Source organism: Lycium ferocissimum, chromosome 2, assembly GCF_029784015.1.
Source record: "Lycium ferocissimum isolate CSIRO_LF1 chromosome 2, AGI_CSIRO_Lferr_CH_V1, whole genome shotgun sequence".
Taxonomy (NCBI): Eukaryota; Viridiplantae; Streptophyta; class Magnoliopsida; order Solanales; family Solanaceae; genus Lycium; species Lycium ferocissimum.
The window spans coordinates 58,820,582-58,833,504 of NC_081343.1; the positions used below are offsets into that span (position 1 = coordinate 58,820,582).

The window sequence follows — 12,923 nt, forward strand, 5'->3', positions numbered from 1 at the left end:
AATGCCAAAAGAGGTTTCCCCACACTTGTCTTTTAGCTAATCTTAAGGTTGTCGATTATTTCTAAGTTCAGTCACCACTGGATGTCCATTAGTGCCATCACTTTAGGCCATTTTGGAGGTGTATTTTAAGGTTAAAAGCTATCTTGTGGGGGGTGAGGGGTTGGGGGGGTGGGGGTGGGGCGTTGAGGTGGCCCTAGTGGTAGATATATCTCATATGAGGGCATACAAGAATGTTTTGAAACTGACTTCAAAGAAAGAATGTCCTGTAAAGTAACATTATCATCAATCAGAATCTTTTCTATGGAATTATTTTTAAGAAAATTTCATCTAATATAATGAGTGAAAAGTTGAACATATCTCTAGAGTTAAATTAAACTCTTCAAGATGAACTCGATTTTATGTAAGAAAAATCCCAGTTGTAAAAGCCTGCAGAAGTAGACAAAACATGACAACAGACTCACTAATATTTATTCTCTTTTTGTTGTATGTATACTTCAACATAGACCATAACTCCTTTAATATCCTCCTTCATCCCAGCCTACCTCCATCTTCCCAACCTCTCATCTTTTAACATGATGAAGGGGTTAGAGCTAGACTTGTCTGAAAATTCTTCAAAAAATTCTCCTTGTTTATCAATGGGAATTGGGGAGCAGCCAATAATATTAGAAAATAGCAATAACAATAAATCATCACCAGGGGTAAGACCATATCTTAGATCCAAAATGCCGAGGCTGAGATGGACACATGATCTTCACCGTAGCTTTGTACATGCTGTTGAAAGACTTGGTGGAGAAGATCGTAAGCTTGTTCTCCATTCCCTTCTCTTGCATGAATACTACATGTTTTTTGAATGGGTTTTATATATAGTAGTGCATGAAAAGGGGGCCTTTTCCTTAATTCTTAATTATAGATTTTCATTCCTTTTGGTTCTCTTAAAAAAGTGGAGTGGACCTATGATGACCTAATTATTAGCTATTATTTATATGTTGAATTGTTGTGGTACTAATTAATTAGGAGCAACTCCGAAGATGGTGCTACAATTGATGGATGTGAAGGGCCTCACCATATCTCACGTTAAGAGTCACCTTCAGGTAATTATTTGGGACAAAGCTTTCTCTGGCCAGGGTTAATTGAAAATTCAAATTCTTTTTGCTTCTATTTTTATTTTGTATCAACAGCAGCTTTAAGATGTATTTTGTTATGAACAGATGTACAGAAGCATGAAGCATGAACAGATGATGCAAGGTATCCATCTACTTTTTTTAAATCAAACTCCATTTTTCTATGTTATATGCTTTTATGTGTACTATTTATATATCAAGGAGTTCATGAACACATCTTTTCATTTGGAGTTCTTTTCTTTATTTAATTTTTTTCAAGTCTTTATAGCGAGGAGCTTGTAGCTTGATTTTATTATCTAAAGAAGCTCAGTCGATATAAAGTTTATGTCAATTTTTGAGAAAATTGTAAGTAAATGAGTGAGCGGTGATGCAATCAAGAAAATATAGAGATATTCCATTTGAGGAATATTTTTATGTTTCATTTGACCCTTTAATTTGTGTTTTGCTGATTCCATACGATAACACCTTTTGGTTACTAAAGTCTAAAATTGAAAAGGTTCTTAGAACTGCTGATCTAGCCTTATTGCTAGCAAGGCCAAAATTGTGAATACACTTTCATCCTTTATTTTATTTTGGGTAGAATATATTTGGAAGAGCTAAAAATATTTGTGAGAAACTGCCAAGTGGTGGTGGTGGTTGCATTCCACTATCCAAACAAATTAAGAGTCTTTAATACAAGGAAAATGTTCATAAAATAGAATCCGGATTCAAAATTTAAAATTAGTGCTTGGGTGGGTGAATCTTATACATGCGTTTCTACTTTTTTTCTTCTTAATTTAATTTTCTCAGACATCGATATAACTCATATAAGTTGCAAGTTAATTAAGTTTACTACAAATATGATCATTTGACTTTTTCTTTTTGTTGGTTACAGCTGAAGTAGAAGCAGCAAATGGGAGTAAGAGGAATAGAATGGATGGTCCAGATCAAATGAATTATACCCATGGAAACTTTCTTAAATACTATAATAATGGCAAAGCCTTCTTTGATGGCCATCCTAATTCGACAGTAACGACTAACTATTCGGACCTTGCCTCCAGGCCTACTATTTTTCCTCCTTCATGGTTCGTCTCAATTTTTAATTTAGTACTTTAACATGTTATAATTAATAAGTTGCATGTCTTATTTTTGGAGGCTACTAATTCTACTAAATTTATGAGCTGCATTATATAAGTTTGACTCTTTCTTAGTTAACTTATTAACAAGTGAAATTAGTAATTAGTAACATGAAAATAAGTGATAAGAGTAAATTTTTTTTACACTGATGGTACATATAAGTGCCAGCTAATTCTTGCTTAAAGCTCCCCTTGATTATGCATAGACACTTGAAAGGAACGGTTAGTACTAACTCACCCTTCCCACTTGTGTTAATTGAACAGGAAACATATGCAAGAGATGAGGGAAAATAAGATCACGGGATTCGAAGGAGCATCCGATCCTAACACTATGTTCAAGGATTTTTTCAATGGTTGCAATGTTCAAGTAATTAACGAAATCCTTAGCTTTTTTAAGTTAACTTCCTTAATACAATTACAGTAGTTTAATAGATTGGTTTGACTACTTAACTAATTAGATTTATATTCTTTTGCTTTTTGCAGGATGGCAATAGGAACAAAATGGTACGACAATATGGTAGCAGTACTTTGTCAAATAAGAGTGCATTTTCAATTATTGAAACAGCTGAAGAGGAAGACTCTGGTAGCACTCTGACGTTGTCCTTAGGAGCATCTGCCAGTTTAGATATGACTAATATCTCTCTTGAGCTCACCCTTGGTTAAATTCCTCATTATTTGACTCTCTTTTTGTGGGCTAGTCCAACGAAGTAATCTTCTTCTTGTTCAAACTAGCTAGGTTAGAACTTTGTAACTTAATCAGTTTTTCTAATCTATAGACTGACCAATATCTGTCCTATAATCATGATATAGTACATAATGTACGGCTTTTAACTTTATGGATATTGTTGAAATATTTAATCATCTTATCTAAAATTTAAAGTTGTTAAAAACACATTTTTATGTTTTTAGTCATATTTTATAACACGTCCCTTCACGTTTGGGCTTATTTTTTTTTTTTTTTAATGAGCCAAACATGTGAATTTTTTTTGTTTGATAATGGATGGTGGTGAGACTTCAACTTAGGACCTTGTCCGCTCTGATCTATGCCACGTTAAAGAGTGAGATTATTTATCTAAAAATTTAAGTTATTAAAAAGATCATAATTTTATATTCTTAATTATATCTTCAACAATGGACAAAACGGTAAGTAGAAATGTTTTGGGTGATTGAGGACTTATACGCGCACGAAAACAGTATGAAGTTGTTAACACTAAATAGGATAAGACCTTCAACGAGAAGTAATGGGAAAAATATTGAACGTTATAAGTTTTAGTAATTGATTTGTTTGCTGTGTGTTAAGACTTAGGTTGATCATGAAGTCGAGAAGGTGTTAATTAAAGTACATCTCTATAGAAGGATGTAGTTGGCTTTTTCTTCCCCTCTCTAATACATGATTATATTACACGCAACATGCATGAGTTAGTGATATTCCTACCTTTCAAATTTTTCATTATTGTAGCAAATTCTGGACACCTATATAACTTGAGCCTGCAAACCCAAAGTTTCTCACACTCAAAATTACAGTATTTAACTCTCTAGTACTTCTACTAGTTAAAATGGCAACAAAGATTCTCGTTATTGTTCTCATTATCACCAGTTTTGTTGCTTACCCTACAAGCGCGAGGAGCCTATTAATGACAATGAAGGCAAAAGCAGCAGCTGATGAGCAGAAGGAATATTTTCGACACCCTTTACCACCTTTTTTTGGCGGTTTTGGTGGTATGAGAGGTGGAATTAGGCCTCCATTTGGTTTAGGAGCAGGTATTGGTGGACTTGGTGGTGGTATTGGAGGTGCATTTGGAAGTGGTTTTGGCCCTTTTATTGGAGGTGGTGGAACAAGTAGTGTTGCAGGTGGAGCTGGAACTGGAACAGGATTTGGTTCTAGTATTAATGAAGGATTTGGTGACAATGGTGGCAATAATCCTAATAATGAAAATGGTGCAGTTGGTGCAGGTGACCTAGTTGAAGGAGGTGATGCAGCAATTGGACATGACCTGCCTTGAACTTGAACTAACAAACTTTGTATTTAATTTCTATGAACTAGAACAAATAATATAATAGTAATAACTTCAAATTGCACCTAGGAGAACTAATTAACTATGTTCTTTTTCCCCAATATTTCTAAGTTATTCGAATGCTGCTGTAGCACGAAATTTCGTAAGTCAGATCTCTAGTTATTTTCTGATCAGTGTGCAAGTTCAATGATCCTTCCGTTCAATTCTTGGTTGCTCGATAAGCGAAACTCGGTGTCTTTTCTTTCTTTTTTTGATTTTCCTCTTCTTTTTCAACTCCAAGTAAATCAGAATTGTCTCTGGCTTCACCGTATCACACAAATGTCACAAATCTAAATAGAAATTTGAGGAGACGGAGAGGAGCTACTTCCATGAGCTATAGACTTTTGTTAAGGTGAGCAAGACGAAAACAGTGACCCTCCAAATTGTGTCATTTGCACTTGCGTCCTTATTTTGTGCTGAACCTCATAATAAATAACTTTATCGCGGGGCATAAGTTTGTATTTTCGCATCATAATATCAGGAAATTATGCCCTGCATGATTAAAGAAGTTCGATTGCTAAAGGGAAAAATAATAATTAAAGACTAGCTCAGGCAAAAATTAAAGACCAGCGCATTTGAAGGACAATTCGTTTAATTTCTTCCTCCAAATTCCAGTACTTGGTACTTGCCCTAGGTAGATTCATGTTCCAAATGGGCTAACAAATGGGCCTTATGTATCCTGGATGGGGCTAACATGTGAGGATGAAACCCAATTAATCCCCTCGCTTGTTCTGATTGGTACCGGGCAATTCGCAGAATTGCCCTTCTTTTGGGGTGGTCTTTAAATTTTGCCCTTCATATTCAAATGTTTAAATTTTCGCTTTCGCTAACACCCATAGGTTCCGGTTCGAACCCACGCGCGTCAAAATTTTAAAAAAATTCGCAAGGCGGTTTTAAATTTCGCTATGCCGCTAACAAAGATACACTTGTTAAGGAATTACACATTTTATGCCGGACCCGATACTATGCCTTATGGGCGAGAATTGGCATAAGTATGCGGTCCCAGATAACTTTGATAATTCCTTCACAAAGTTATGCTTAGGTGGGCATACTTTTAATGGCAAACTTTTATCTTGGGACCGGATAACTTTGTGAAGGAATTATCAAAGTTATATGGACCGATACTTATGCCAAGTCCGCCTATAAGGCATAAGTATGCCGGTCCGCATAACTTTGATAATTCCTTCACAAAGTTATGCGGTGGGGGCATACTTTTAACGGGCAAACTTTTATGCGGACCGATAACTTTCAGAAGGAATTATCAAAGTTATGCGATCTCTAAGATACTTATCCCAAGTCCGCCACAAGGCCTAAGTATCTTAGGGTCCGCATAACTTTGAATTCCTTAACAAAAGTATCTTGCCGGTCCGATAGCGAAATTTAAACTTGCCTTGCGATTTTTTTTTAAAATTTTGACTCGCGCGTGGGTTCGAAACCTGGAACCTATGGGTGTTAGCCGAAGGGCAAATTTTAAAGATTTCAAATATGAGGGGCAAAATTTAAAGACCACCCCAAACGAAGGGCACTCCGCGCAAAAAAATGATTGGTACCTGGAAGAGTTCCTCTAATCTCCCACATTTCCAAAATCTCAACCAATTTTATGATCGCTTCAAATCAATCAGCTGTAAAAAGGGAAGAATTGACTGGCCTGAAAATCATCTAGAGCTAGGTAAGTATTTACAAGTTGGCAATCAAGAAAAAACGGTGCCTAATTTTTAAAAATCGGTCAAATTAAGCGTGCAAAAGTTCTCTAGCATGCCACTGAATGAATTTTAAATTCTCTTGGTTTTGGCAGTCCAACAATTCTTGCCTGCAATTCTAAGGAAAAATCCTTTCAAATATAGTGTCAAAGACAATAATTGAAAGCCAGGTATGCATAATCTATACATAATTAGACGGTTTAATCACGGAGATTTTCTTTGATTAAATTACTGATTTGCTAATCCACTACAAATAATCTATTTTTTTTCTAAGAAAGAATGATTAAGAAAAACACAAAGGTACATTTATTTAAGGGAAAAGGGTCAAAAATACCTCTCTACTTTAGGAAAAGGGCTAAAAATATTTTCCGTTATAAATTTAGGTCAAAAATACCCTTCCTGTCATTAAAGTTTTCAAATACACCCCTGTCTTAACGGAGGATATTTTTAGCCCTTTTCCCTTTATTTAATGTTCCGACGCCGCTCTACAGCCAGACATAGTGTACCCTTTTGTTTATCAATTTAATTAGCTTCTTCGATGTAATCGATTTTTTTTTACACTATCAGATTAAATAAAAATTAACTATAGGTAATTTTCCATCATAAGTGAGATCATAACAATAAAATATGTCAGGTCATTTGGTATAATATGTTTGAACTATATTGATAGTGCGAAAGAATTTACGTTGTCGATATCTTTTATTTTTTCTTTAAGGGTACATCATTCGGGCACATAATGCCATTTGATTGTAAATTTCCTAACGTATATTAACTACATACTATAATTTTAAGTGACGCACAATTTGACAGCCTATGATTGCAAAATTTCTGTTATTGTGGTAATTAGACACTTGGATTATCATGGGTCATAATTACTTAGGATCACAAACATGCCTAGTTGATTAGAAAAGAAAAGATCTAGAATATACAACTCGGGAGATTTTCAAGTCACAGAAGAGGGTACTGGAGGGCACTATAAATTTAAAACCTAAAATTGAAGTTAAAGGTATACTATACCTATATATAGTAGCTCTAGTGGGAGTAGTTTGTACAATTGTTTTCCATTTAGAAGGTTTAAGAAGAAGCTTGAAATATTTGGTGCGTAGAAAAAGACAAAATAGAGAATTCTCAAATCTCAAAATTAAATGTGCTAGAAAATGATGAACAGGAAAATGGAATAATATTGTGTTACTTTCCAAAAAGTTTTCCCCTACATTGCTTTATCGTATTCCATTTTTATGAGTTTTTTTTTTTTTTTTTTTTTTTTCCATTTTTATGAGTTCATGATGGAAAAAGAAGATGCACAAACACAGACACTCCATGTGGGATGTTATTTAGTGATACATATAATTTTTAACAAACCAAATATTTGGAGTTTTGATATTGTATGTTGTCCAACGGAAATAAGCAAATCCAAAAGGAAGAAATGTTATCAAATTGTTGATCTAAGATAATAATGTACGAGATAAATGTATGCATTTTGATTAGGGCCGCATGTATATGCTATTTATAGTTATGATTCTATTATATATGTCTTTTACATTATGTCGAAAATCAATTTTACAGTACAAACTCTAATGACCTCCCCCTCTATGCTTTGAGGTATTAATGATTCCTCTGATATTACAAACTTTACTACATTTATACTTTTTCTGTTAGCTCTTTCCAACAATTGTTATTAACGTTGACATAATAGAAGTAAGTGGAATGATCACGTATCCAAAGTCTAAAAAGAAACTATTATTGACTATTCAAAATCATATATATTGATTAAAAAAACTGTTATTTATTTGCTCAATGAATAGGCAAATTGACTGCTTCTGCTGGAACATAAGATTGCCTTTTTTATGAAAAAGATCCGAATCAATAATTTTGATTTTCAATATGAACAATTCCTCAATATCTTGTTCATTCGCAACAAAATATTTTCTTTATATGACAGTAAAAATAACATACTTTTTAGGGAAGAGATACTATTCATTCATCAAGGTATTATTTTGAGTTATAAGTTCCAAAAGCAAATAATAATACAGTGACTAATCACATATGATAAAAAGGTATTCGCACCATATGTTTACGTAAATATCCGTAAATAAATTTTACCAATCACATATTGCATCGAGCCGCCCAAGTTGGGGGAATGAAAATTGCTACATAAACCAGGGCCCCCAGTATCATTAATCTCATAACCAAAAGTAATAACTGTTCCCATGTCGCCAGTCAGCCACCGTGAAGATTATTGGTTGAGCAAAAGTATAGTGATACAAATGATACTTGAATGATTAGATGCTTAGACATAGTAAATTAAATTATTTTAAGAATTAAATAGTGCAAGAACCACTAACTATATTTTTCGATATATAACTATTACGTGCCTTTTGTTGTTTAGCTCGCTCTTTTTTTCCTGTTTTCACGTTCCCATCTGACTATTGGGGCTTTGATTATTTATGCAACTTAAATGAAGTCTCCAATAATCACAATAAAGTGTTCAACGCAAAGGAAAAAGCATCATAAAATTAGGAGAATTTTAAGGAGATAACAACTTCCTCTCTCTGTTGTGTTTTAGGTGGATTCAGCGAAGAGTTATTTCTTAGATCATTAAATACAATTTACGTAAAATTATATGATAATCTTGAAGATAAAGTAATAGTTATAATATAACAACGCAAATTGTGCGTATAATATTTTTTCACATCTCTAAAATTTATAACTTAAATCCTTTGGACGTACCTGGATGCTGACTGAAGTAGTATGTCTAGTTGGATGAAATTAGTCACAAATGTGTCCGCTTATTGATCAAAAGTTAAATTAGAAACTTTATGTAAAGTGGTCCTTAGGATTAAAAACTCGAAGTAAACGGAAGGATTGTTGACTTTCAGATAGTGTCTGGACCATGAGTGACAATATGGGTGCCATTATCGGCTGGATTTTGTTCCTTGCTACGAGTACACTTCAAGTATCCAATGGAATACCACTATACATATAATATTACCAAACAATTTCTTCCTGCTTCTTTTTTATTCATTTGTTTCTTTATTCTTTTGGTTTGCCAATAATTATTTTCCAATTATAACTCATACACTCACATGGGCTGCACAAACAGATATTTCTCAACATTGAAACTCTTAATCAAACGGGCAATTTGCACGATTGTTCTTCAAAGGCGCTGGTATTTAATTTTTGTCCCTCAAATTAGTGGTATTTAATTTTTGGTCTTTGCTTAAAAAGGTGGTCGAGAATATTCGAGGTTTTGGGTTTGAATCTCCGCTCAGTTAAAAAAAAAATCACAAGGCATAAATTCATATGAGTAGTTACATAGAAACTATGTCGGACACGACAAAGGTTTCTATGAAACTACATAGAACCTGTGCCTATAGGCATAGTTGCGAAATAAAGGCAGAGCTTCATTTCCACGAATCTTTGCCGGACAAGAGATAGGTTTTATGTAACTTCGCCCGAATAGGCGTAGTTTGCGAAATTATTATTATTTTCGACTCTGCTGGGGATCGAACCCAAAATCTCTGGTGCGAAAAGGGTACTTTAGCCCACAATTTTTCATTAAATGAGAAATAGGGACAAAAATTAAAGACCAGTCCATATGAAGGGAAATCCATGCAATTTTTTGTAATCAAACATCTCGGATTCGAGCCCACTCTTAATCAAACATCTCAGATTTGACACCTAAGAATACATTTTTGCGCGGATTGCCCTTCTTTTGGGGCGGTCTTTAATTTTTGCCCCTCAAATTGTTGGTCTTTAATTTTTGCCCTTCACTTAAAAAGGTGGCCGAAAGTACCTCGAGGTTCTAAGTTCGAATCCCCACTCAGTAAAAAAAAAATAAAAAAAAATCGCAAGGCAAGACTTTTGCAAAAAGTCTGCCTTATGCGGCAGACTTTGCCTTAAGGCATAACTAAAAGTCTGTCGGAGACGGCAGACTTTTCCATAAGGCATAACTAAAAGTCCGCCTTATAAGGCAAAGTTTGCCTTACAAGGCAAAGTCTGCCGTCTCCGGCATAGGTTCTATATAACTTCGCTCGAATAAGCATAGGTTTATAGAAACCTATGCCTTGCGAAATTATTATTATTTCGACTTTGCTGGGTTTCGAACCCAGAACCTCGGGATACTTTCGGCCACCTTTTTAAGCGAAATTAAAAATTAAAGACCAGCGAATTGAGGGACAAAAATTAAAGACCAGTCCGTATGAAGGACAACCGTGCAAATTGGCCAAAAATATCCAAGTAGAGAGCTATTTTCTTTTTAATGAAGTTCCAAAATTATTCGGATCCGATACGTGAGAAACCAAAGGAAAGAAATGCTTCTACTTGCCCTTTCCCTTTCTCTATGCCAATAGAAATACAATCTTTCAACTATATAATCTTTGGTATAATTCGAAAATGGAATGTGAAGCTATAAATAAAATAGAATGACACCTGGAGGCTGGAGCTCATGATCAAACAAATCCAAAATCTCTGTTAAGAATACCTTAATTTACTGAAGATATAGGCACCAACTCCACTATTTCATTGTCGATTATCATAATATACGACACTAACATGTGTTAGCCATAGGCTTAATCACATCCAGTCCCATTAATGTCGATACCACGTTAAGATTTTCATAGATATCTCAATTTGGTTCGCCACTTTTGAGATTTCTCTTGTCGTTAAAAATAATTGGAATTGGACCGAACCAAGATCCTTTTGTTGGGGGGAATTTCTAGTACTAGCAGATGCAAAAACTAATGACAATACCAGTGATATTCTTTTAACAATTAAATATCGAAGTTTTTAAGTGCCTGGCTAGCTAGTTAGTGGCCTGTCAATTCAATGTTGACCTTTTTTCTTTTTAAAATTCCAAGACATGCATCTTTCAACATAGTTGTGGCATGACCAAATGATTGCACGAATAATATGCCTATAAATAGAGGAGGCATTTTGCACAAAGAAGAACCAAGAAGTGGGAGCTCAACCTAGTCAATAGACTGACTACTCAATACTGAGCTTACACTTATTGTTATTTGATCAAGAGCATGGCTAATTTTAGTAGTTCTTTGTGTGTGGCTCTTCTTGTACTAAGCATTGTTATGGAATGCATGGAGGAGGGACGTGGGGAGGATGGAGATGATTATTGCAACTATGGTGGTTGGCGTGGCTGCAAAAGCTTTTATAATCGTGTAGGAGGAGGAGGCGGTGGTGGTGGCAGTGGTGGTGGAGGAGGAGGAAGTGGTAATGGAGGTTCGGGACACGGAGAAGGTCATGGTGCAGGGGCAGGTGTTGGTGTGGGAGGTGGTGGAGGTGGAGGAGGCCATGGTGGTGGTGGTGGGAATGGAGCTGTTGGTTCTGGTCATGGTGAAGGATTTGGAGCTGGAGCTGGAGTTGGTACAGAAGGTGGTGGTGGAGGGTCTGGAGGTGGAGGTGTTAGTGGTGTAGATGGAGGGTATGGTCATGGTAGTGGTTTTGGAGCAGGTGCAGGTTTTGGAACTTTTGGTGGACGTAAAGGTGGTGGCGGTTTTGCAGGGGGAGGTGGAGGAGGTGGTGGTGGTGGAGGTGGTGAGGGTGGTTCTGCAGGAGGATCAGGTCATGGTAGTGGCTTTGGTGCTGGAGTTGGTGGGGGAGTCAGTGGGGCAGGTGGAGGTGGTGGTGGTGGTGGTGGCGGAGGCGGTGGCACCAACGGTGGGTATGGCCATGGAAGTGGTTTCGGAATGGGTGTAGGTTTTGGTGGAAATGGAGGTGGTGGTGGTGGAGGGGGAGGAGGAGGTGGAGGTGGAGGTGGTGGCAGCAATGGCGCTGGTGGAGGTTCTGGCCACGGAAGTGGTTTTGGAGCAGGTGGTGGTGCTGGTGGTGGCGGTGGTGGAGGAGGTGGAGAAGGAGGAGGAGGAGGAGGAGGTAGAAACACTAGTGATGACAATGGTGTGGGTGAAGGATATGGGCATGGAGAAGGCAGTGGCTATGGTGGCAATAGTAATAATGGTGGTATTGGAATGGGATTTGGTATGGGCATGGGATTTGGCTTTGGCATTGGAACAGCTACAAGTGCAAATTCTAGTCCTGTTGATGAAGCTAGCAAGATTGGTGACAAACAACCCTAAAGTCTCAGTACCAACTTTGCTCAAAAGCTAAATGGTCAACCAATCATTTTCCATGCAAATTGTACTTGTTTTTTCCTGTGCTAGTATAAAGAGAATAATTCGGATAAGGTCACTGAAAGAGAGAGAGAGAGAGAGAGAGAGAGAGAGATTCATGAGTGACATTTGTATTGTACAATGCCACAGTGAGCAGAAGTGATATATTTGTATTAGTTGTTTGCCATTCCGATTCGATTAAAGGAATTATTTTTTTCCGTTTTTGGTTGCATGATTGAATCATTTATGTCATTCTCCCACTGGCGTAATATAGATACTATCTTAGTTTGTCTAAACATATACGTTCAAGTCAGAGTCAAAATACAATTCTATGAAAAAGGCATGAGATAACAGTAGATACCAGTTTGTCTATGAAATTATGAACGTGTTACGATGGAAAAAAGTGATTAGTGCAATCGTTTTCTAATATCATAGGAGCATATGATATTAAAAGGAGTTAAATAGCTATAAAAAATACTTTGATTTTTAGCAAATTGGAACCAAATTCAGGAAAACGTTTTCCTTCCATCAAAATTGGATGAAAGGAATAACATGACATGATCCAAATTTGATCAAACTTGATTTCCAGTAAAGTGGAACAAGATTCGGGCAAACTTGATTTTCAGTGAAGTGTTTTTAATCAGGCAAACATTTTCAATGGGGTGTGTTTTTATGGAACTTTGACTACTAAAGATTAGTAATAATACTAAAACATTATTTGAAGCAAATAATATGAAGTTAAAAGTTAAGATAGTCATTAAAACATTATTTTTCCAAGATAATATGAAGTTAATAAGTATAAAGGAAATTC

The 12,923-nt window shown here is 35.9% G+C and overlaps 3 protein-coding genes across 3 annotated transcripts; all 3 read left to right on the forward strand.

Moving 5' to 3' along the window:
- Positions 1–488: 488 nt before the first annotated feature.
- LOC132048254 (putative two-component response regulator ARR19) lies at positions 489–3,086 on the forward strand. The gene is made up of 6 exons (XM_059439160.1): positions 489–798; positions 1,015–1,091; positions 1,209–1,245; positions 1,996–2,185; positions 2,501–2,603; positions 2,720–3,086. The coding sequence occupies exons 1-6, from the start codon at positions 573–575 to the stop codon at positions 2,897–2,899; spliced, it is 813 nt and encodes a 270-aa protein (XP_059295143.1). The 5' UTR covers positions 489–572; the 3' UTR covers positions 2,900–3,086.
- A 706-nt stretch (positions 3,087–3,792) lies between these two features.
- LOC132047806 (glycine-rich protein 23-like) lies at positions 3,793–4,239 on the forward strand. Its single transcript, XM_059438790.1, has one exon. The coding sequence runs from the start codon at positions 3,793–3,795 to the stop codon at positions 4,237–4,239; it is 447 nt and encodes a 148-aa protein (XP_059294773.1).
- Positions 4,240–10,653: 6,414 nt separating this feature from the next.
- Positions 10,654–12,301, forward strand: LOC132048255 (glycine-rich cell wall structural protein 1-like). Its single transcript, XM_059439161.1, has one exon. It carries the CDS (start codon positions 11,021–11,023, stop codon positions 12,077–12,079), a length of 1,059 nt encoding a protein of 352 aa, XP_059295144.1. The 5' UTR covers positions 10,654–11,020; the 3' UTR covers positions 12,080–12,301.
- Positions 12,302–12,923: the final 622 nt, after the last annotated feature.

What these genes read in the sequence shown, in the direction of transcription:
- LOC132048255 (XM_059439161.1), top strand. Translation starts at nt 11,021, where the DNA reads ATGGCTAATTTTAGTAGTTCTTTGTGTGTGGCTCTTCTTGTACTAAGC.
- LOC132047806 (XM_059438790.1), top strand. Translation starts at nt 3,793, where the DNA reads ATGGCAACAAAGATTCTCGTTATTGTTCTCATTATCACCAGTTTTGTT.
- LOC132048254 (XM_059439160.1), top strand. Translation starts at nt 573, where the DNA reads ATGATGAAGGGGTTAGAGCTAGACTTGTCTGAAAATTCTTCAAAAAAT. An exon ending in AAGACTTGGTGGAGAAGATC is followed by an intron (nt 799 to 1,014) that starts GTAAGCTTGTTC and finishes CTAATTAATTAG; the next exon opens with GAGCAACTCCGAAGATGGTG. An exon ending in GCATGAACAGATGATGCAAG is followed by an intron (nt 1,246 to 1,995) that starts GTATCCATCTAC and finishes TGTTGGTTACAG; the next exon opens with CTGAAGTAGAAGCAGCAAAT.